Here is a 25402-nt window from a genome sequence, read left to right as displayed (position 1 = left end):
TGTCATACAGAGACTGGCCTACTTCACATGTTGGCCCATTTGTCTTCATCACAGATGACTACAGCAGCAGCTGACAGTGATGACAGTCTGTCATTTCAGCATTTGAACAAAATCACTGAAAACGTCTGGTCCATGTACATTTATGTTGATCTAAATTTGGACTTTCCAAGTCAAATTAACTTTGACAGTTGAAGTTGGAAGAAAGAAAATGATTCGCTAACTCTGTGACAATTCTTACAAGTTTAATGTGCCTCAGCAGCAAGAAAGTAAATACAGTGTTTCTCACAGATGCAGGTTTACACGTATTATTGAATTTCTATTTCCTCTTTCCATCATTTTTTGTTATTCCTGTCTCTGTCCATGTTTTAGTTTTATAAAATAATGAAAACACATATAAAAGTGTTTATACTCCCATAAACTTCCAACATAAAAAAAGCTTGCCTCACATTATTGCTGAAGCAATCACATGCAACACCATGTTACATTTAGAAAAAAAACGTCCTCACAACTTCAGTTTACGGCAATATTTGTATGAGATTTCTGAGTAATGGACTGTTACACATACTGGACCACCAGAAAATCATTTTGCAATGATCACTTATGATGACAGATGAATGTGTGTATGCACAGTGATACATACTGTACCTGACTGAGTACCTCTACATGTTGACTGTCACAATATGTTAGAGAAAGATCGCAGTGAAGCAGTGTTTCTCAAGTGTCTTACTGACATAAGGTACATTTATGTGATTACTGTGGCACTGTGACCTTTGAGTTTACACATCAACAGCTCGCACATTTTATTTAATAAGATGATACAAAGGTACATTAATTAAGGGAAAGACATGTTTCTAATAGATACATTACAATCATGTCTATTGTGTCACATTTGTGCTTCTTGTCTTTGGGCATCTGGGTATCTGTGTGTGTCTATGAGTATCATTTATGTTACAGGGATGTAAATTAATTTCAGGGTAAGTAGACTCAGTTCCCTATGGAGGATCTGATGCAGATCTCTATTAATAACTATTAAATATCTTGTTTTGAATGCCGTTAAAGTTGCGTTGAGTTCGTGCTGGAGGAAGTCAGTGACTAGATATGGACATATATTCCAGGACTCTGCCCTTATTCTAAATTAGACAAAATCTAATCTTCTAATCAATTCTTTCATTGGCTAGTGAAAATGAATCATTATTCAGTATTCTTTAGTATATCTTCCATATTCCTGTTTACATACAGCTGAATTTACCCTAAACAAAAAGGTTTCCACTGATGGCAAATGTTTTTTTTTTGTTTTTTTTTTTGTTTTTAATTGGCAATACCCCAAAGAGACTATGTAATTCATATGGAACCTGCTAAATTCACAATACTGTCATTTTTTCAAAAAACACTGGAATATTAGTGTACATGGAAATGGATTCAGAATACCACAAGATCCTCCTAAAGAGATTCCAGCTGTGTGGATGTGGGTGCTGGTTTATGAAGTTAAAGAGAAGGAAAAGGGATGTGAGTGGATGATAAATGACGTGAACCTCTCAGCTGGATCTCTCCACAAGACTAAACACACCTGCTTCTACTCCATCTCTGTCCATCTATCTGTCTGTCATTGTCTAAATACCTCCCATTGCTTCTGCCTTTGCGGCTTTTAATTGCCAGTTTGTTTACTTTCATCCTAACATACAGTCTCCAGCCTCATATCCGGTTGACTAATATACAAAAGGAATATCTGAACATGAACTAAGAGCATGCAGTCCGTCTCTTCTGTGATTAATATGTTGTTTGGCAATATTCCCTAAAAGCACTAGCTCCGTATCTGATAAAAATATGACTAAGTGCAACAAAAAATTAGGCAGCTTCTTGATAATTTTGCTGATAATTTTGACAATCTGTATGCTGTTTGTGTTTGGCAGCATTTTATGTACAAGCAAATTTAAAGTGTTGGAGCTGCAAAGCAGTGGCGTATACTGTAAGTCTTTGCTTTTCTCTGAATTATTTAGTCTAAAATATAAAATGCAACACTAATTACCCACAAGCCCCTGATTTAAAAGAGTATATCTAAACCATGTATGATGACTATGTGCATTGTGTAGTCTACCTGTCCCTACATCCACAGAAGGCACAACCGACCTTTCCTGCAGCATTTGGAAAAGTGAAAACACATAGTTCTACAATGGTACAGCAAATTATTGGTAAGTGCATCTGGTTTTCACTCAGACAAACATCACCCTGCTGTTGGGTTTTCATCATTGGTGACTCGTCAATAGAGGCCGCCAGGGCACCACCGACCCTGTCTCACATGAAGAAGAAAAATACAGGAATCGCACAAAATAATTTTACAAAATCATTAATATTTAAATAAATGAGCCATACATGATACAGCCCGTGAGTACCATGTATAATCTGCATTCTAGTGTATTTTAAAAATGTTTTCGGTCGTTTAGTGAATTGTAACAGATCAAGTAACATGTTTCCTGTTTGGAACAAATGTCACATCCCAAAAGGAATCTAGACCTTCCTCAGAAATGCAATGTCACACAAGATCGCCTAAACCAGGGGTGCACACACTTTTTCTGCTTGCGAGCTACTTTTAGAATGACGAGACAAAATGATGTTCGTCCACTGTAAATGAATATAGTGGATACCTCAGTAGGTAATACTACTGACCACAATGAGGGAGACGGGTTCCAATCCAGGCAGGAGCGGTATCAACATTGTCATTTAGCTAACAGGCTAACATATTTTTAAATGCGATGCGATCTACCCGTCCTACCCTTATCCCTGGTCTAAATACATTGTCCATACTATCAGTGGAAAAAACACTTGTCAGGGATCTGTCCGACTTTAGACTCATGGAAAAAAATTGCATGTTTGAGGGTTCGACGAGTAAAATTTACATACAAAGATAAATGACTGAAAACATATACTGGGTGGTTTTATTTTAATTTAAATTAATATTTTAAAATAGTTTCACTTATTTTAAAATCGTTTCCCTAGCCGTCACTGGTTTTCATATAGTTTCATCTGACATCTGTAGAGCAAGTGTTCATACACAATTCAGACTGAGTCTAGGGTTCATTGTATAGTGTGACAACATGGGTCATTAGTAATGTTTATTTTAGTGAATTTGTAGTGACACTTGAGTGTCTGTCAGCAGTAAAAGTATTCAATTCATTCATTTTTCCCTGAAGAAGTTTGTGCAACTTGTTTTTCTGACTGACTTAGTAAAGTCGTCATCAGACTCTAAAGGGCTCCAGCATTTACACTCTGGTGGTGTGGGAGACGGCCGCCTCTCCAGCTGCACTCCTTAACTTCCCTGAGGGCTCTGCCCAAGGGATCAATAATGTTCTATCTAATCTAACCGAAAGGCTGGAGATGTCTGACCCCACCAAAGTGGATCCTGTGTGAGTGTGTCGAAGAAGTGTCAATGTATGTATCAACAAGTTATAGACACTAGCAAAACTATTTGTGCATATCGGGACTTGTTAAGCAAAAAATCTTTGCATATGTTGTACTGTTCACTTGTAATGCCATATATGTCATACTGTGTAGAAATATGGGGCAATGTGTATAAAACTAATTTAGACCCGATAATTAAACTCCAAAAAAAAGCTATTAGAGTCATAAACAAAGCTGGTTATCTCCAATCAAGTAATCCACTTTTTGTAGAATCTGGTTTACTAAAATTTTTTGATATTGTATATTTAAAAACAATGGAATTTATGTTTCCCGTTAAAAGTAAAAACCTTCCTTTTTGTATTCAGAAAATTTTTAAGTTAAGAGAAGGACATTATAATTTAAGAGAGATGTTTGTGTTTGAAAAATGTAAAGTAAGAACAAACATGAAATATCACAGTGTTTCAGTTATTGGTGTCAAGCTATGGAACGAATTGAAGGATGAAGTGAAATTGTGTAGCTCACTGTTGAGTTTCAAAAAGAATTTAATTTGTCAAATTATGAAGGGCTATGAAAGTAATATGATTACAAAATGATTTAAAACACTGAATGTAGTATAATTTGTGTTTAAGTATTTATCTGCTGCAACTTCAGGTGTGGACTTGGACTAAGGATGTGAATAGGAGAAGCAGAAATAAGCCTCCGGCTTCAGCTTCTTCCTTTTTCAGTTACAAAATGTGTTAATTTTATGTTTGTTTGTTTTTTTAATATGTATGTGTTTTGTTTTGTTGTTGTTTTTAATATGTATGTGTTTTGTATTTTGTATTTAACTGAAATAAACATTCATTCATTCATTCATTCATTCATATTTTGTTAGGTTAAGTTGTTCTAGGTTGTGTTTCATCATCTTTGCTGTCCAGTTAATCAAGTTATATGTTATATTAACTTCATGTTCCAAAGCTGTTACATTGTGAGCGTGTGCAGTGGATCATTCGGCTGCAGATAAAATTCAGAGTGAAAAAAGACATGAATGGTGAATAAAGTGACAGAGGTGCTCTTAATAAAAGCTGTGTGTAAAGGGAAGTTGTCGAGTTATTTTTGTTAAGATGAAGTTATCCCACACTTGATTTATTATGAGACTGTAGCAGGTCCTATAAAACCATGGCAGGCAGCACTGCATAATCTCCTTGGCAGAGGTAAAAGGTATGGAATTACTCACTAAACCAACTTTGGTCGTTGTTAATATACCTAGAAGTCCTGCCCAAGTAAACTGTGTGTGTGGGAACACTGCAACATTAAAGTAATCCTCACTGAGTGTGTTATAAATTCCATTAAACAGCATGCATTATGAAAATTGTTGCCAACTATATTTCAAGAATAATCTTTACGACTCCAGCAATGACTAAGTATAATGATAATAGTGTTACATTAATTTCCAAGCAGCAGGTGTTTAGGAGCTGGATGAGGTTGCTGTTGCTATCGTGACTCTGAAGTCGACTAAGCAGTTTGGAAAACAGTACAGAGATGTTTTTAGGTAACTTTTTTATATATTCTTTTTTCATTTTTATTGGAGAGGACAGCTGAGTGGAGTTTCACATCCTCTAAATAGCCATCATGGAAATCACATCAGTCCCACGTAGTACACTACTAGCGCCTTGTGTTTTCTAGAAATGTGCCCTAACTGTTCTATTGACGGCCCATTTAGAGGCCTTGCTGTTCTGGACTCCATCAGCATGGATAGAAGCCCTTACTCACTTGCGTGTATGCTAATGAGCTAAACCTCAAGGAGGTTGCTAGAGGCAAAGTTAATAAATGTAAGGCCAATTTATTGCCCTGCTTCTATCCAGAGAGGCTGGGACACAAGAGGAGGAGAGTTGTTTATGGTGCAGACACTGGAGACACAGTGTGTGCATTTCTTTCTGTGTAGTTGATGATTGTCGAGCCTGAGAAGAATACTAAGTGTGTATGTGCAGCTGCTGTGTGGGTGAGCGCTCTCTTCGTCGATGTATCTGTTCATCCTGCCTGCTCGCACCCTCCGTCCCTTTCTTTCCCATCAGACACTTTGTTGGGTCAGAGCTCTAAATGACGGCTGCAGTTTCCAACCATGTGTCCTGTCTGACCTCAGGATACTCTGATTGGACACTGGGATTCCCAGGCAACTATTTCTTTATACATATTTTTTTCTTTTTTTTTTGCAGTGACTTCATTCCCTTTATCTGTCTTTACAGAGGATGACACTAATGGCACTAGTGTTGTAATTAAGACCAAATAAATCCAAGCCAAGTCATTACCAATACGATAGTGTAGTGAGACAAGTCCAGGACCTCCCAGGGTGGAGTCCACATCAAAATCAAGACCAAGGCGAGACAAGGCTGGAACCAAACAACGTTTAAAGCAATGGCTTTATCAGTCTTCCTGTTTTTGTCTTGGTTTATCACAAGCCAAACATGTAACTGAGCTAATAGTGCATTAGTTCCACCTTCTTCTTAGTTGCAGCTGAAACTACTGCATTTAAATTTGAGCTGGCACCGGTGACCAACAGGTAGAGTTAACATTTGCTAAATCTCTTTAGATGAGAGCTTGCCTTTCTAAAGAGTTTTGTAAATGCCAATAAAAGTTTTGCATGTCTGCAGGCTTCTAACTTAACATAGCCTAATTTTTTTTTTTTTTTTAAATGCAGAATTTACTAACTGCTGTGTATTTTCTTCGCATCCTGCTGCTACAGATTAATTCTTTTACAAACATTATTACAGATGATTTGGCTGATATCTCCTCCAGACAAACTTCTCCAAAAACTTCTAATTAAAATGAGGCTTTGGTTGCATTTTAAGTAAGACTCTTACTCTTTTATTTTCTCAGAATGATAAAAAATACTCCTGTCCCAATCTAAAAGAATCACTCATGTGCCATCCTACTCCTGTTTTTGCATTTGTCATGTATTTAAAACTTGATCATCAAGACTAGAAGGCAGGATCTGCAACCAGGATCTTTGACCTTTGGCCACCAAACTCTTTATGGATCATCCTCAAGTCTAGGTGAATATTTGCGCTAAATTGCAAGACATTCTCTCAAATCATGTCTGGGATATTTACATTATAAAAGCCAAGTGGCCTCTGTGTGTGTGTATGTGTGTCTGCTTTATAACTGAAAAATAGGACCAATGGCCCTGTAGCTTACCGGCCAAATTAAAAGCTTTGGGAAATGTATCCAGACGCCATTTATTATCACCTAGTTATGTGTATTTATTATATTACAGAAATAGCCCATGTTTTAGTCATATTCCAATCAGATCTGTAAAAAATTCAAATTCCAACTTGATATCATTGATACTTACTGATTTATTGTATCAATCCACTTCCTATCTCTTATAATGGGAAAATTTTTCAAAGTCGTACCAAATCCAGAATCAGATCCGGATCAAAATAATTGCAATACCTTGTGTTGACATCATCATAAAGAAGCTGTATACCAAGTTTGAAGTCAATCAGAACTGGGGTTTGGGAGAAAAAGACAATTGAAATTTTTTCTCCATAAGAGCCCATGTTAAATTTTCCATAAGTTCCCAGATCCAGAAGAAGATCCTAATCAGACGACAGACGACGACGCTGGTCGCCACATGATGACAATAGTTTACGACCTGTCGGCTGGTAAGCTAAAAACTTGAGAAAGTTAACCTTTGCCTTTTGGAGTACTTATGTATTTTGGATCAAGTATCAGACAGGTGAAAACAGCTTAGTGATATGACCGATACTTTTTGAGTTATTAGTTGTTTTCAAAATTACAATAGGCTTACAGGTGGCCAGCAGAGGAGTTCATTTAAAGCCACAAACCGAGGGGGTGGGGTGTGGGGCGTTGGTAACCAGTTTCAGCTGTGTTCATACATGAACAAGGTGGGTCTGGTTCTTACAGTGGCCCGGTTCCACTCCAGACCCAGCACATTAACACCCACCCACCCACCCCCCCCCCGGGCACAACAGTCCTGTGTAAAAGTCTATGGCCCACGTCAATGTCAATACATAACAAAATGAGGGCCATTCTATTTTTTCCTACCCTGTGTGTTATACCAGTAACCTCATCTCCGCTCCTCATTTTAATAACTCTACTGGTTCTAGAACCGGACGGGTCAACACACTAGTCATATTTTACACATAATAGCACTGATTTATTTACTGACAACCCTTCTCTTCTACGTAAAGGCTTCTAAAATAACTCGCAGTTTCTTACGAATCCCAATCACGCTCACTCGCACTGACTTTTTTTTTCCTATCCCATCCCAAACAATGTGATGACTACTGAAATTGACTTCCATCCCATGAGAATTCTGTATGAATTCCTTGACCTGCAGAATTCCTCAAAAACTCTCAGCCGCTAACATTTCAATTATAAATGTTTTAATCTGGGATTCATCAGTGGTTCACTTGCAAATGCATTGGCAAAATGGATCAAACAACTATGCAATTGATACCCTTTCACTTATTAATTACTGCAATACTTTCAACTCTGTACCATAAAATCAGTGTGTCCTGGTGCTGGGCTACAATGGAGTATCTGACAATGCCCAGATTGAAATATAAGAAGTTGATGTTCATCCTTTTTGTTGACTGATTTTGAATGAGAGTGCACTGTACTGTATGAGACACAATATTAACTGCCTAAGTTGGTGTTTTATTTTTTCCCATTCAAACAATTGACACTTCAGTGAAAATGCCTGAGAAAAGGATGCCTTTCCTGACTTTTGTCTAACATTGTGGTTTCAGCTTCTTCAATCATGAAATTACTTTTGCTGTGTTACTTTAGGAGTCGCCTCTCTCTTGGATAAACATCAGACTTTGGTTCCTGGTACACCTCCAGAAATGTGCATACCTTTATATAAAGAGATGGGAAATGCTGACTGTAATTATTTTGTACAGTCCTGTTAATTTAGACTGATCATGATTCACAAACATACAGGACAACACTGGCCAATGCATACATGTCATGAATCTGACCAAATGTAGTCCAAATGTATTCACATGCAAATTCTTACATATACCTATCCTACCCAAACAGCTACAAGTCCTTCCACACCCATAGACACCTGGAATAAAAGTGCATTTAAGGATTTTCGTCAGCTGAGTGCATCTTGATTGACATGGACTGTCAGCTGGTAAAATCGCTCACTATCTGTCTCCCTTCTACAACCTCTGAAAGCTGCACTCTGAGGCTCGGTGTGTGTGTGTGGGTGAGTTTGTGTGTGAATGACAGTGATTGTCAGAGTACCTTGGCCAACCCCTGAGGCTTTTTACTTGTCAAAAAAGGTGTCTGGCTGCATTTTTCACAATGCGGGAGGGCATGCTTTTCCGTTTGTGTCACCGTTTTCTTTTGTTTCGTGCCATTTCTCGCCCCATTTCTCCTCTCTTTTTCCCCCTCCAACAATCCTGCCTCTCCTCTCTACTGACTTTCCTCATCCTTTCCCATTCACCTCTGTCTCCCCTTCCTCTAACTACAAACTCTCATCTCCTGTCCTACCGTCACTTCTGTCTGAATTCCAAAACTTGTACTTCCTTTATTTAACCGATACCCTCATTTATGTTCACTTAGCAAGGATTTAGTCAATTATGGTTTATCTTCTTTCTTGCTATATTCACCTTTTTAAATTATTTTACTCAAGTCCAACAGTGAATAGTGTTGTGTTATTCAAGTACTGGAGTGGCACATTTACCCACTTACAATCAACTGTTAGACTGATTTTATGAATAATCTTACCTGATGACAATATTGTGTGGTAGTGAGCGCCACTAGGGGGTCAAAATGCTAAATGCTATGTATATGCTATTTTTCATTGCTTTCACTGCAGTTGTGCCAAATTGTGATTGTCTGCCAAATGCTGATTGCTGTCCACATTAAATATGTCTAAACTGGTAAAAAGGACTGTATTTGTTATAATGTAAGGCACAAATCAAGTCCAATGATGTAGTCATGATGATGATTACAAAAGAGATCATTTCCTCCCGAATACATTTGTTAAATCATGTGAATTACAGTCTAGTTTCCAAATCAAACCGAGGATATTAGAACATTCCATTGTCCACAAGTATGATTATTATTCTACAAGACGTGTTGTAGTTCCACAGTCCTACCTTTGATATCATTAGAGACAAACTTATATTTTACATTATAACTGTTGATTGTAATAAAGACAAATGCTAATGTGTAAACTGGTGATGTTAGAGAAAGCAATAACAACTAAAGTTAAATAAGACTAACTTCTAAGTTAAATAAGACTAAAGACTCTAACGTGCATTTTATTAAATAGAAAATGATCTGATGTAAGATTTTAAGGATGACTCTGACCATCCTTTCAGAAGAGATTCATTTAGATTTCTAAATAAATATCAAAATAGCTAAAAAATGAAAAACACATTTTAAAAATGAAGTTGCTGCAACTGAATATTCATATTATTTTGATGTGTGTACTCTTAATATTGGAAAGTCTGACAGAATGCACTTATTTCATGTCATCTCTGAAATATTTTTCAGTGCATCTGTTTTCAATAATACATGCATAACATGTTTCAAGGCAGTGACTGATTAATATAGTGATCTAGCTTCTTTGAGTCATTTTAACAGCCAAACACACTGAAATACATATAAATAAAACTTTACTTTATTATCTTGAATTTTGTCAAGTTAATATTAGAAGGTGATTACCAAATGGGAGATGAGAAAAATGGCCAGAAATTGTTATTTATGCAAAAATACACTCTTGTGAAATGGGTTGTACTGTTTTATACTCAAGTCTCTACAAAAAAGAAGAAAACAAACACTTTCTTCTTGAATATTTGTTTCAGTGGTGACTGGAGGTGTTTAAAGTATACATAAATTTCAGATTAGACAGATTATTCAGTAAATAGTTACCATCTTCCTGTGTGTTTGCTCTGGCAGCTCTTCATTGATTATTTTAGGCTAAAAGAGGACATCCTGTCACCAAAAATACTGAATCAATAACTAGTTTCAATAACTTTTATGCATAGAATAAAATATGGATGGCCACCTGGAGCTAAGGGCCAATCCAACCTCTATCTTAATGGTTAAAGTCAAGGATATTTGCAGGTATTGCTGTATCCATGATCCTTCTATGTAATAGCGTGAGGCCCCTGTTGTCTCCTCACATACTGTCTTTCATCTTTTCTTGGCTTCCCTTTACTCCTAAAATCACATCCTCCTCTCTCTAACCATTTCTCTTTTGCTCCGCCCACCACCATCATTTTTCCCTCTTGTATTATATCTTCTTTAATGTCTCTCTTGCTCTTTTTTAAACTTTTATTCCCCATCTCTCTTTTCGTACCCTCTTCCCTCATCCCTTAGTCCCAGATCACTCTTGCTCTTACATCTCTTACTTACAGCCTCGGGCACTTCATTCTTGTCTGACTGTGTGTTTGCCTTTTATGTGGGTGGGATGTGTGTATGTGTGTGTGTGTGTGTGTGTGTGTGTGTGTGTGTGTGTGTGGCCCTGCACAACATCGAGGGAGATATCAAGATAGCTGATTGGTGAGCAGTTTGAATGTGCAGAGCGTCGACTAATTGGCAAACTGATGGGAGATGAGAGACTGGCAACAGACTGATGTCACCCCAGAGGAGGAAGGCAGCAGAAAAAAGGAATGTAGGAGAGAACAGGATGGAAGTAGGTAAAAGCATGAGAAACAGGTGAAAGTAAAAAAATAAGACAGGAGCACAAAAAAGGAGGAAGGCAACAAAATGGGAAATGTGCGAAGAAGAACAGAGAAATGACGAGAGAAGAGGATAAAAAAAAGGAGGTTAAAATAACAAGTAAAGATGAGGACATGGGTGAGAATGGAGATAGAAGGTGGTTCAATGGGTACAAATGACAGATAAGGAGAAAAAGATGGAGGAAAGTGAGTGTAACTGATGCATAGAAGGTAGACATGTAACAATAAACAGCAATGACCAATTACATGGTACAAAAGAAAAACAAAACAAAACTACTTTGATGTCAATTTTCCATGAACAGCATCAGCTCAACTAGCATGGTTGGTTGCATTTTCCACTATATCTATAGAACTTGCTTAGTGTGAAAGGTTGTCAGAGCAACAGTGTTACTAATTGTGGTGTGGCACCACCTGAAGTCATGGATAAAGATTAAAATTTAACTGTAAAATGAAAACGTTATACTAAGAATACAGCTGTTGGGACATAAAATCTTGAAAATTCAGTCAGATGACATACTAATACTGTAACATGTACACACTGATACAGGGATGATTCTGACTCCATCACATCACATTTAGCATCATATTGGCCTTTTATTTGCTATGAACATTAGATGAAGGCAAAGCATTTTTGTTTTGTTTTGTTTTCCTGTAAATTTGTTAATGTCTTCATCATTTGAAATATTTCAAGACCAACAAAGTGCATTCTGTGTGCTACCCGCTTTTGTGTTCTTCATAAATGTATAAACAGGACTGAAACAGATATGAGGTGTTTCATTTCTGACAGAGCTTTTAGTTCCATACCATCCATCTAAAGCACTACACTGTCAACATGCAGGCTTACTGATGGTTCCTAGAATCTCCAAAAGTAGGACCTAGAGCAGTGTTTTTCAACCACAGGGTCGTGACCCCACATGGGGTCGCCTGGAATTCAAATGGGGTCACCTGAAATTTCTAGTAATTGATGAAAAAAAATAATAACTAGAAGCACTCGGAGAGCGCAGACCTCCGCCAAGGCTGATCAGTGGCCCCCCCCGTGGGCTCCCCCACGCCAAGGAAGTTATGTTTTTGTCAGGGTTTGTTTGTCTGTCTGTTTGTTTGTTGTTTGTCTGTCCGTTAGTGTGCAACATAACTCAAAAAGTTATGGACAGATTTTGCTGAAATTTTCTGGTCTGCCCCCCCCCCTGTGGGCCCCCCCCACCCCCGATCACCACCAAAATTTAATCATTTCTTCCTTATCCCATTTCCAACAAACCCTGAAAATTTCATCAAAATCTGTCCAAAACTTTTTGAGTTATGTTGCACACTAACGGACAGACAAACAAACAAACAAACAAACCCTGGCAAAAACATGACCTCCTTGGCGGAGGTAATAATAATTTTTTTTTTTTTAAATGATTCAATATATATTTCATTATAATTAAAACACCACGCATTTTTCCTAATAAAAATCAAGTTCAAATAAAATGCAGGACATAATATCTGAGAGGGCATATCTTGATTGACCTGATCATGTGACCGTGTGCATTACTACGCTTCAACCTGCCTGGACACAGTCGCAGTCAGAAAACTGGACTGAACAGAGAATGGAAAGATTTCTTTGCCTGCCTGGTCCTGCTAAGACATCTCCAAGAGAAACTGAGAAGCAGACACCAAAAAGGTGCATTATATACATTATATAGCCTTAATGTTGTCTAAAATTAACATTTATTTGCAACATAGTATAGCCAAATGTTACATGATCAAAAACAAATTAATTTTAGCAAAAAAATGTCTCGGTGTTAATGTCTGGGGTTACCAAAAATTTGTGATGTTAAAATGGGGTCACGAGCCAAAAAAGGTTGGGAACCACTGACCTAGAGCCTTCAGCTATCAAGCTCCTCTACTGTGGAACCACCTCCCTGCCTCAGACCGGGAAACAGACACCATGTCTATATTTAAGAGTAGGAAGAAAACTGTCCTTTTTGATAAAGTTTATGGTTATGGCGGCTCAGGCTGATCTTAGTTCTGCTACTATAAGCTTAGACTGAGAGACTCATTATAATACACTGAGCTCCTCTCTGCTCCTCCCCCTGTCTGTCTTCTTCTCTCCTCCTCTTCTACTCTATTCATGCCCCAGCAAATGCATGTTACTGACTTTCTCTTTTCCCTGGAGTCTCTGTGCTTTATGTCCTCACAGGTTTTCCCTGGATCATCTCTGGATCTGCTGCTGTGGTCCTGCTTCTCTCCTGCCTTCATCACCATTATTCATTTATCCATATAGTTGTGATAGTGTTTATTATATAGTCACATTAGATGGTAGAGGTTTTTATTGTTGGTACTAACAGCTGCAGTAGTAGTATATCCACTGTTAGTACTTATATTTGGAGTAGCAGTGTTAGCAGTTATGGATATTTGTACTAGTTATTGGTAGTTATACTAGTAACAGCAGTTCCGGCCTTTAATAGTTACAGTTCAGTTTACTGTGTATCCACGTGTCTCCCCCTTCCCCACACCTCTCCCAACCTCTCTCTCTCTCTCTCTCTCTCTCTCTCTCATATGACATGTTTTGACACGTTGACATGTTTGGCTAATGGGTTTTATTTTATAGGCCAAATAGCATGAAAGTGACCAACATTTACAGAGACATCAGCAGCTGCAATTCCATAAGAAGTGTTGAGCTTACAAAGGGATACTGTCGTGCGTGCTTGTATCATACACACACACACATATATATATTAACTTTGAAGCTAGATTAATAGAAAGGGAAATAAGGGAGACAAGAAAAAAAAAAAAAAAAAAAAAAAGAAATATGGAGAAACTTGGAAGACGGATCTGCAGAAGTGCAAGTTGACTGAAACAGTAATCTCTTCCAAATGGTCCAGAGAGAGAAAACGTGACAAGAAAAAAAAAAAAAAAAAAAAAAAAGAGGACAGACACTCTCCTTGATGGACAGGTAGAGTGTATAGAGAGGAAAAAAATAAGGGAAAAATTATGTCCAAGACAGGCAGAGAATTAAAAAATGACTTTCATCCATGGGATCAAACTATAGCCAAGTCCTCTAAAATGTAAATTAGGAGTTTCTTTCCAATGAGACATCCACCGCTTAAAAGAAAAAAAAAAAGAAAAGAAAAAGAAAATGACACCTACTCTTGCAACGTGACTGACAGTAAGAAAATTAAGCAAATTACAGGACTTTGTGAGGACTGAAGATAACTTAAATCCTTGATTGACAAAATATCACTTTCACACATCCTTACTGTTAAATCACATTATGAAGATATTACATTTATAGAGTAAAATTATTCAAATCCTGACATTCATCATGGCTCAGCTGTCCAAAGACTAATAGTTGATGTTAATGCACTGACCAGTTTCACATCTCCACAGAAATGCCTAAAACGTGAAAAATCTGCATCAGGTCAGTTCAGGCTTTTGTCATTAAGCATTCAACATACAAATGAGTCCTTAACATTGGCACTGAAAGTCCCCTGGCCCCAGTGAACCAATCCTGAACTCTGACCTCTGCAGGATGTATTGCTTGATTGAGAAAAGGCACGGTAGAAAAATTAAACACATTTTTTCATCAATGTTTCCTAGGTCACAGGAAATAGGAAACACAACTACAGTAAAACTCCTAAAGAGTATTAAGTATTAAGGAACTTTAAGTCCTGCTGTCAGTCCAAAAGTGTTTCACAGATGTACATTCATAATTTACTCTATAAAACAGTATATTCTTGTGTGGCCAAATGTCAGAGTAACATACTATTAGTTCTTTGGAAATAGAAAGTGCATAACAGAGAAGGATCATAACATCACCCATTGCTTTTCTGAAGCTACATGTGATCATGAAACTGCAGATGAGGAAGAGTGACAGGTGGAATTTGCCAAGCTAACAGTAATGCTAACAAAGTCCAAACAGCTAACTAGGGCTGTACAACATGTGAAATTACTTCAATCACTTTTCTTGTCTGTATTCATTATTAATAATTTTTAAACATATAAAACACAGACACACAACTATATATATATATATATATATATATATATATATATATATATATATATATATATATATATATATATACATATATATATGTGTATATATATATATATATATATATACACACAGGGTGGGGAAGCAAAATTTACAATATTTTGAGGCAGGGATTGAAAGACAGTGTATCACCAATTAGTTTATTGAAAGTCATGAGAATTTATTTGCCACAAGAAAATTTACATCATAGAAAATGTTTTATTCTATGTGTCCTCCTTCTTTCTCAATAACTGCCTTCACACGCTTCCTGAAACTTGTGCAAGTGTTCCTCAAATATTCAGGTGACAACTTCTCCCATTCTTCTTTAATAGTATCTTCCAGACTTTCTTGTAATAGTTTTGCTCATAGTCATTCTCTTCTTTACATTATAAACAGTCTTTATGGACACTCCAACTATTTTTGAAATCTCCTTTGGTGTGACGAGTGCATTCAGCAAATCACACACTCTTTGACGTTTGCTTTCCTGATTACTCATATGGGCAAAAGTTTCTGAAAAGGTATGGATAATAGTGTTAGGTATGATTATGACATCAATATATGTTTGGTTTCAAAACACTTGACGTAGTGCCTGCTGAGAAAAAAACAACTAAATGTTCATTGTAAATTTTGCTTCCCCACCCTGTATATATATGTATATATATATATATATATATATATATATATATATATATATATATATATATATATTTATATATACTTTTTTTTTTTTTTTTTTTTTACAAATAAAGCACACTTAGATCTTTACAAACCTTGTTGATTTTGCACTGTTCACTTTAAAGTCCCTAATAAATAAAACTTGATGTGTAAGGACTTTATGCATGGTATGCCTGGCACAACACATACTGTATGTATTTGTAGCTTCTGTAGGCATGGCAAAAAAAAGGTAATTTTGTATGCATTATATTATTTAGCATGCTGCTCTTTGGGGTGAATACCAACTTTGCATCCAGTGGAACCCTTTGTCTAATTTATATACATTTTGTTGCCCACCAGCGCAGAGGACCTACAGGCTCACAGTCACAGCTTTCACCTGCTTGTTCTGGGTTGCTGGAGTTGACCAATCACAGTAGGCTGGACTTTTTGAAAGAACAGTGGCTTCCTGAAATTCCTGTTTTTATAGAACATGTAAAAAAAAAAAAAAAACATGTTTCTTGTTTCATGCTGATTAAGAAGAGACTTTTACATTGCTTTCACTTTCAAGTTATGGTAGTTGCTCCTGGCAATACAGTTTAAATGTCTCAATATAAAAAAAAGAAAAAAGAAAAAAAAAAAAAGTAGGAAAAACAAAAAAGTCATACGTTTCTCTTCTGGATTGCTGACAAGTGGAATCTTAGATTTGCTCCATTTGCAAACATGCTGTAAAAAACAGATTTATTGGCATGAATTCCTCAGTTTAATAAATGTGTGTCCATTTTTTATGCCTGACTGCCCAATCAAATCATCTAGGTTATGGTAGCTGCACAGGCACACTCACTTTTCTTTTTTACTTTGCAACCCCCCACCCACCTCAACCTCTGCAACGCTTCAATCCATGACCCAAACAAACCTCAGACTGATTGGATTGACTGTGATCCAATCAAATAAAAAATTCGGATGTGACTAGATTTTGGGTGCACGCATACACAAAACACTCGTAGCTTACAGCTGGTGTGCACAATGAAACAGATCCACACTTCAAACACACGCTCACTCATCTCACCACCCATTCAATCATGCAAGAACCCCATCACTCACACACCCACAAGTGCAAATTCTCTCTGAGAGCATTGAGGGAAATCTGCCTTTTGGTGGAGGGTATCACATCATAATATCAGCCAGCTCGGCCAGCCCAGCTCGCCAAAGTGAGTTACCGTGGTTACAGTGGTGGAAAATTAAAACAATCCTCCCAGGAGTTGATAGTATTATGGAAATTTCAAAGTTCAAGTTGTGAATGAGTTATGTGAAAGGGGGGGGTTGCTGTGTTTGCAGACTGTATAATTACCAGACAAAAAGGGAAACAATGAAAAGTGAAGAATTTCTGAGACTGACTTTGTTCTCCTTTGCTTTCAACAGTCACCTTACTGGCTGTTGGTCAGTCAAAGTACTCATCAACTCCATCTGAATGAAAATGACTCATGAAGTTTATGCAAAAACCTGCTGTAATAAACTATGAGCTTTAAGTCCACTGTGTTTTATTGTTTTGTCTGTATCAGTCAAAGATGGGAAGTAACTATACTTTTTCATTTGTCCGAATTATGTCTTTATTTTTCTGGCAATTTTTCCCTACATATAAACACAAATGACAATTATTTATCCATTATCCATTAAATCTGCGTATGACTTTCGTTGCCAATTTTTCATCACATCTGTAAAACCCAAGTCAGAGCCTAAGTATCATCAATCCATTAGTCTTTCCGTAATGATGCACCTGAATCACTTCCCTCACGGTGAACAACTTCGAAGTGCACTCCATCACAAGTCATCCATTTGTTTACATAACAAACCGATATGTTACTTGGGCATTTTTTGGAAATTTTGTTGCGAAGTGCATTGTGGGAATGGGAATTCCGTGCAGCTACAGTATGGTCACAGCAGCAACAAACGTGGAAACGGTTTCATTGTTTCTTGCTGCTGTGGCTGCATTCCGAAAAGGCCCGAGAAATGGTTTGGTTTCAGTTTGGTATGTACACAAACAGGCGACTTGTAATGGAGTACACTTCAAAGTTGTTCACTGTCTCAGATTCTGAAAGAATGTCAAGGTTCTACCATGTTGTATTTTAATGGCTGATGTTGATCTCTCCTGAATATTGTGGTCCCTGTGGCCTTGGACTTGAAACAACCATGGACTACTACCCCCATTAAGACTGAGATGTGTGTGTGTGTGTGTGTGTATATATATATATATATATATATATATATATATATATATATATATATATATATATATATATATATATATACACACACACACATATATTTCTGTTATATAATGATTTGCTACAATGCACTGTATGGCTACACACATGAAATCTAAATAAAAAGAAGTTCAAAAAAAAAAAAAAAAAAAAGTTGTTCACTGTGACCGAAGTGATTCAGGTGCGTTATCGCAGAAAGACTAACAAATTCGTTATACTTTGGCTATCACACAGGTGTTACAGATTTGATGAAAAATTGATCATGAAAGTCATGCAAAGCTTTAAATCTAAGAGGAAAAAAGAAAAAAATGTTACATTTAAAGTTTTGATCATCATGGGAACCTGCAGTCTTCCAGAAAACAAGTGAATACTGAAAACAGTACATTAATTTCCATAAATCCCACTCAGCTTTTTCTTTTCTGGGATTGGATTATATAATCACAGAATCCCTTCATAGATTCATTTCATGTGAGTATCAGTATTTCAGACTCACCCCATTGGCCCTGCTCATGGCCTGGTAGTAGATGCTGTAGCTCTTGGCCGGAGACAGCGGAGGATTCCAGAAACCACCGTAGCTCTTGTTGTCCCCCACAGTGAAGGGTTGTACAACAGTAAGGCTGGATGGAGGCAGCTCAGCAGCAATGTAGTATGAGGAGTCCAAAATGGAGGCGTTGCGGAAGCTTACAGGTGCAGAGAAACACTCAGGGGCCTCGGAGGCTGCACGGCGGGTCTTGGATTTACGTTCCTCTTTTACCACGAGCTGATAGGAGCTACAACCAGAGGGATAAAAACGATTAAAATGATATACTTGTACTTGTATACTCTCTTTTTAAAAATGCATCAGGCAGATATTTCCTGTGCTGAGTCAGCAGCCACATCAAAATTAAAAGAAACAAACATTTTTTGTAATATACAACATATTATCCTTCATTTGTACATATTAAGGAGGTATTGTATGTGTTCACATGTGTCTTGTCTCAGGTTCCTAGATGTGAGGATTTTCTGCATTTATCCATAAAAGGGTGGTACAGTGGCAGAAGATTTGTGTTGAATTTGCCTGTTCTCTCCATGTCACACTAAGTGCTAATGCTAACGCTAGGTACTGTGAGAGTGTATTAGGATGGGTAAAATGCAGAGACCGAGTTTCCCCATGGGGATAATAAAAGCAAGTTAACCTTTAACAAACCTGTTTGTGGTCTATATGATGCTTTTCAACAATTAAATACTGAATGTTGCCTACTTTTGTCACTGTCATCTCTCACTCCAATTAACAGACTTTTCTTTTCTCAACATGCTAGCCATTTTTGGATGGAGACATTTACATGGTCAAAAGAACAAAATATTTGATTTAAACAGAGCGAAGCTTCTTTGCTGAAGCCCTTTGCAAACCTTCAGCTCAAAACGTCTCTGTTTTTCTATTTTATCTGACAGTTATACTGAACTTCTTCAATTTAATGTTCACCGTTTTCCTATTACAGAATCAATATGAATGACTCCCCATTTTCCACCTTTAATTTTCAGAGTGCTGTGCGCACGTTTTGAATTGAAGTCTGGAAAAAATCTCCAGTAAAAAAAATAAAGGAGTATAATTTGTTTCAGGGGTCACTTCTTCTTCCAAATGGCAACTTTATTTTGGAAGCAAACTTGTTCTAACTTTATAACAAAGTCTCTGGCAGACTTTTCTTGTGCTGAATCAGCAGCAAAGTCAAAATTAGAATTTTTTTTTCTTTTTTAGAGAGTAAGATTGTTCCATCCTCCATTTGTCTTCCAATACACAATGATGAGACTTTTTTTTATTAGTTCAGATGTGTCTCTCCCTGTTTTATGTGCATGGTCGGGCAGGTGTGTGTCTTGTAACAGGTGGAGATGTGCTTATACACTTAAAAGGTCTATATTTGTGCGTATGTGTGGGCTGTTGCTCTGTGTGTGTGTGTGTGTGTGTGTATTCTGCTCTGAGAGGCTTCATGAATGGCTGAGGGCTCCTTTAGCGGTCAGGACAAACGCAGTGGCCCTCCGCAATTACCTCTGTCCTCCACGCCAAGAACTCACTTCACAATTATACGCAATTAGGGAAATGTATGTTTCTGTGAAGGGGGCCGCGGCCAATTATCCCCAGCTCCCGTTTGGCAGCTTTCATAAAAGATAATTGCTGATGACCAAAGATGAGTCCCTTTCTATCTCTCTCTCCCCCTCATCTTTCCTTTGCTGTTTCTGCTTTTCTGTTGAAATATCCATTTCAAACTAATGGCTTTCAGGGGCTGCACAAGGGTTTAAGTTTGCGCTTTCGTACAAGTAGCCAATAGGGAATTGCACATATATCCACATCCACTCATCTGCCTTCTTGTATTTGTTTTCAAAGTGCATGTGTTCATCATGTCCATTTGCCCACACAGACTGTTCTCTCTATATCTGCGGCAATCTGCTGCTCAGATCATTGTGGATAGGGATGACACTTTAGAAGGGACAGACATTTTATTATTTGTAACAAATTAAAAGAAAACTACACATAAAAACCTTTCAGAACAGCTTCAGTGCTCCTTGGCATTCATTGGCTAAAGAGTCTGGTTTTGATCGGCTCTAAATGTAAAGTGTTATAAGATAACTTTTGTTTTGTGGCCCTATAGAAATACAATTTGATTGATTGATTGATTGATTGATTGGGGACCTTTCTGTGTGGATTTTGCATGTTCTCCCCGTGTCTGTGTGGGTTCTCTCCAGGTACTCTGGCTTTCTCCCACCATCCAAAGACATGCACTGATAGGTTAATCAGTTAATCTAACTTGCCCATAGGTGTGAATGTGAGAGTGATTGTTTGTCTCTATATATCAGCCCTGCAATGAACTGGTGACATATCCAGGGTGTACCCGGCTTTCGCCCATAAGTAGCTGGGATAGGCTCCAAGCGACCCCTGTGACCCTAGTGAGGATAAAGCAGGTTCAGATAATAAATGAATGACTGACTGACTGACTGACTGACTGATTGATTGATTTTAGTTTGAACTCTACTGGAGTCCTGCAAAAGACGTTCCCGTATTTGACGTTTGGATGATCGTAATGCACAGCACTGTCCAAGGCTGCATAAACACTACTGTCTGTCAGAATACAACACACAAGTATACCATTTGCCCTAACTGGAGGAGATTATAGATTGTACAGTACATATTTCCAAATTACAACTTTTGCTTGAATATTCTATAAAAATTCTTACAACTACAGGTGACACTTGACACAAAGTATGCATCATTTAGACAGTCTTGGGAATTACTCATTTTGACACTTGACTGTACTTCTTTATGTACACATCTTCCACCAAAACAACTTCTTTCCAGAAACTATTTTGCAAAGGTGCCGTCCCAGCCTAAGATGAGTGTGATTCATTTACAGAACTATCTATGTGACTATCATTAAACATTGAGGATATAGAGGTATATTGGACTTGGAAGTGACAATGGGTTTGATTACTTGCAATATATTTCCATTTGGACTGGCCCTTTAATGGCACTTTTTCTGCCTCTATATGTGAAGTTGTGTATGAATCCAAGTATGTGTGCTCTGTGAATGTCTCGGCCAAGACGTGCTCCTCTTACAGCAGGAATTTCAATAAACATCTCAACTATTAAAATCATGGCAGTAGATCTTTGCAGAAAAAAATAACAAAACATTGCGATTCCTTAAACTGGATTTAAGGTTGCGCGTAGCTCTGCGTCATGTAGGCGTGCCGTATCTGACAATAGCGTTATGTGCTCTCACACTCAAGCGTACTGTAGCGGCGTCATTTTGAGAAAGTGTTGTAGTTTCCCTTCCAAATCAGCAGGTGGCAGTATTGCTGGTATCGGCTGGTTATAAAGATGAAACTCCACTGGGCGGAGTTGTTTACATGGTTCCAATATATTCCGGCACGCATTTCCTGTTTTAGATTAACAATAACGGCCAATATGGAGCAGTGTCTTCGACAAGCTCGCAGAAGTCAATGAGATATCATTGTTCTTTTAAAACTATTACAGCATAAACAACGGCAAATGAGGTAATGTAGGAGATGGGCCGTGCGACCGCTGAACAAAAACAGGTTAACCGATGGGGTTAACTAATCAAATAAAGGCACAAGTTTGTTAAATTAAGTGGGTCTATTAATGTGCATAACCACACAGGTTTTTCAGAAAAGCAAATGAACTCTATATGGCGGAACCCCACAACATTTGTAGCTGTAAAGTCCTGGCATCACATGATCATAAATTGGCCAACCAGGAGGGGGTGTGTCTGCGTTGCCATGCCACGTTGTTATAACCTGGAAGAGGTGCACGTCAAGGCTGTGGAGGCCAACGCAGAGCTGTCTGAAGTGACCGTGTAGGTAGTGAAGCGTGATGTCCACGTGACCATAAGTCCATCTTTAGAAAAAGAATGGCGTGCATTAACCAGAAGATGACTCATCCCTTCCACCACATGTCTGCTGGCACTTCAAACATGCAACACTTCCAGATAAAATGCAGTAGTCAAACATGTTGAAGGGCTTATCTCTGACTGATATACACAATAACATGTTGGTGGCTGGCACACAGCCTAATTCAACACCAAATATATTTCCTACATGTGTGTGGGAGGTAAATAGTGAGATATTGTGTGTGGGTTTACAGACATGAATGTTAAACCACTGACTCATGCTCACATTTCACAAACCCATTTCCCCAAGTCCAAATTGAAGTGATAGACATTCTCGGTGCACCCTTGTCAAGGCTGTATTTCCCTAAAGGCGAACAGAGAATAATGTTCTCCCCTACACCAATTAAATGGATGAGATCACATGTTCAAAGTGAACTTTTAATTAAAATGCATGCGAGTTGAGAAAAAAAAAAAAAGGAATGAATTAGCTATGTGTATTAAAACAAAACTAATGAGGTTGCTGGACTGGAGTACGTGTATTAAAAAAAAAAGCAGATATGAACATTTAAGTGTTAATTTGTAGACTATGAGGAAAGCGTATATGTGTATCTGTCTGCATGCAACATTTGTCATGTATAATTGTCATGCAATACAAGCATACTTGTGTGAAACATAAATAAATAAATACATACATACATAAATACATACGTGCATACAAATATACATACATATATACACACATACATAAAAACTCACTAACCCTAACAAGGATATGTTTCGTTGCCAAATGTATAAAAAATTAAAGTCCCATTTCCCCTGGTTCCTTTGCATACAAATTAGACTTATATATGTGAGTGACTGTAATGGCTTTAAAATAGAGCCTTGAGGAAAACGTAGAGAAAAATAGACAGAAGGAAAAGAATGAACTGGACTCATGAAAAGGGAGAATAAGGTAACAGAAATGAGTTGATAGAAGAAAAGAAGGGAACAGACAGGAGAGAAGAGTAAAGGGACTGATAAGACATGAGCTGTAAATGTACCTGATAGGAGCTCCACGTGACTGGGCAGGTTTCAGCAGGATGGTAATGGTGGTCTCTGTCTCATTTAATGGGGCCTCAGACTCATACTCTGGCATCATGGGAGCTGATGGAGAAAAAACAATGCAATGAAGAAAAGTTCAATTTATCAGTGTTTTTATTAAATGGCTTTTCAGTGACTTGTAGCATCTGATTATATATGATTTGTCTGATTGTTTTATACTATCGTCATTAATGATTTATGACAAATATTTGTTGATAACAATTGGTATTTTAAGACTTTATTATCTATCTATCTATCTATCTATCTATCTATTAGGGGTGTGAATCTTTTACTATCTCATGATTCAATTCGATTCAAAATTATTTTATTCATAATGATTTCTGCTTCAATCTGTAGGTGTGCAAAGGATCCTCATGATCTACTCCAGTCTGCTCTGCAAGACAGAATGACAAATGCAGACATTAAAATGTCTTTTTTACATTTATTACGTTTTAAACATTTATCCATGCTTGGCAGGGAGTTTGGTGAGGTACAGCAGTGTGTGTTGGTGTGCCACTGGTGGGTGACTGTGTCACCATGTCCTTCAGCTCTGGGTGACGCCTGCTGACAGACTGATCTCATGAAATCGTGTTGTATGTGACGCCAGTTCATTGCATTTGGCATGCTATACGTACGCATTTTCATCATTTTGCGTGTTATTTAATGCCATTTGATGGCATGTCAATGCACTAGCCGCACTAGCCACTAACCCAACTTCCTCTATTAGTTTCCTCTTTTTTTTATTTTATTTATTTATTTTTTTTCCTCTGCTCCCCAAAGCAGAGACAGGGGGATTGTTTTTGTTCAGATTATTTGTTTCTTTATTTGTATGTTAACACTCTACCAGCAAAACTATTGGTTGAATTCATACCAAATTGGGTTTATACATTGCCAGTGATGCAGAATAGGTCTCATTACATTTTGGGAACAGTAAGTCAAAGTTCAAATTTTTTATGAATTTTCCAACCCCCCCCCCCCCATTTACTTATAATGGGCAAAATTTCATATGTCTGTGGCAGCAAAACTATTGGTTGAATTCATACCAAATTGGGTTAATAGATTGCCAGTGACCCAGAATAGATGTAGTTATATTTTGAGAAAAGTAGGTCAAAGTTCAACATTTTTAATGAAGTTTTTACATCTTTTTTTTTTCTCCCACTTACTTAGAATGGGTGAAATTTCACATGTCTATAAAAACATCAATTTTGTTTCAATTTACTTCACACTTGGCACATATATAGAGGTAATTGATATGCTGACATCAGCACATGCATAGACATGATGACATCAGCTGGATCGATGCCAAAATAAGCTATAATACGTGCGAGGGGAGGGGTTTGTTATATCTGGCACCACTTCTTTCTTTTTTATTTAAATAAACATTATTGTTCTGTGCATGTGTATGAACATATGTCTGGTTTGTTATGTTTAACCTTCTCAACCATGCTACTGAGCCGTACACACTCTGCCAAAGGAAATCTTTAATTTAATTGAGTTGCCTGGTCATGAGGTGAAAGACAAAACAAAGGAAAGAAAGAAGCCAAATGCATACTTGTTACCTTCCTTAAAACATTTAAGAACCATCACCACCAAACACCTATTTCTGTAATTATACAATCTCTATGTGTAACTGCAGAAAATGTAGTTTGGATGTGTATACATTTGCTCACAATATCAGACTTGTGTTAGGAAGTTGATTAGCGCTGACTGGTGTAGACCAAGACACACATGAGAGAGTATCTCTGTCAGGTGGTTTGGGAAAACTTGACCTGTGCCCAGATAAGGATTAAAACAAATGGGTGGATGAAATACATTTTTATTCTGTCAGATAAGTTTATTTTGGAGATGTACGCACATCTCTGGGAAAAAAAAAAAAAAGATATTAGTGAATATTAATACCAACGTTTGCATCAT

At 37.4% G+C, this 25402-nt stretch overlaps 1 protein-coding gene across 7 annotated transcripts in view; it reads right to left on the bottom strand.

Annotated features, from left to right (window-relative positions):
- Positions 1-25402, bottom strand: part of ptprt (protein tyrosine phosphatase receptor type T) — a 625436-nt gene that overhangs the window by 236642 nt on the left and 363392 nt on the right. For all 7 annotated transcript variants that reach the window (XM_030135306.1, XM_030135308.1, XM_030135311.1 and 4 more), the window contains exons 13-14: positions 23449-23551; positions 18526-18802 (exon numbers count right to left, since the gene is read on the bottom strand). In XM_030135306.1, coding sequence (XP_029991166.1) covers positions 18526-18802; positions 23449-23551 — 380 coding nt within the window. The remainder of the gene's footprint in view (positions 1-18525; positions 18803-23448; positions 23552-25402) is intronic.

Source organism: Sphaeramia orbicularis, chromosome 5 (assembly GCF_902148855.1).
Source record: "Sphaeramia orbicularis chromosome 5, fSphaOr1.1, whole genome shotgun sequence".
NCBI classification, from domain to species: Eukaryota; Metazoa; Chordata; class Actinopteri; order Kurtiformes; family Apogonidae; genus Sphaeramia; species Sphaeramia orbicularis.
Note: the sequence above shows the minus strand (reverse complement) of the source record. Positions and strands in the feature narration are given on the sequence as shown.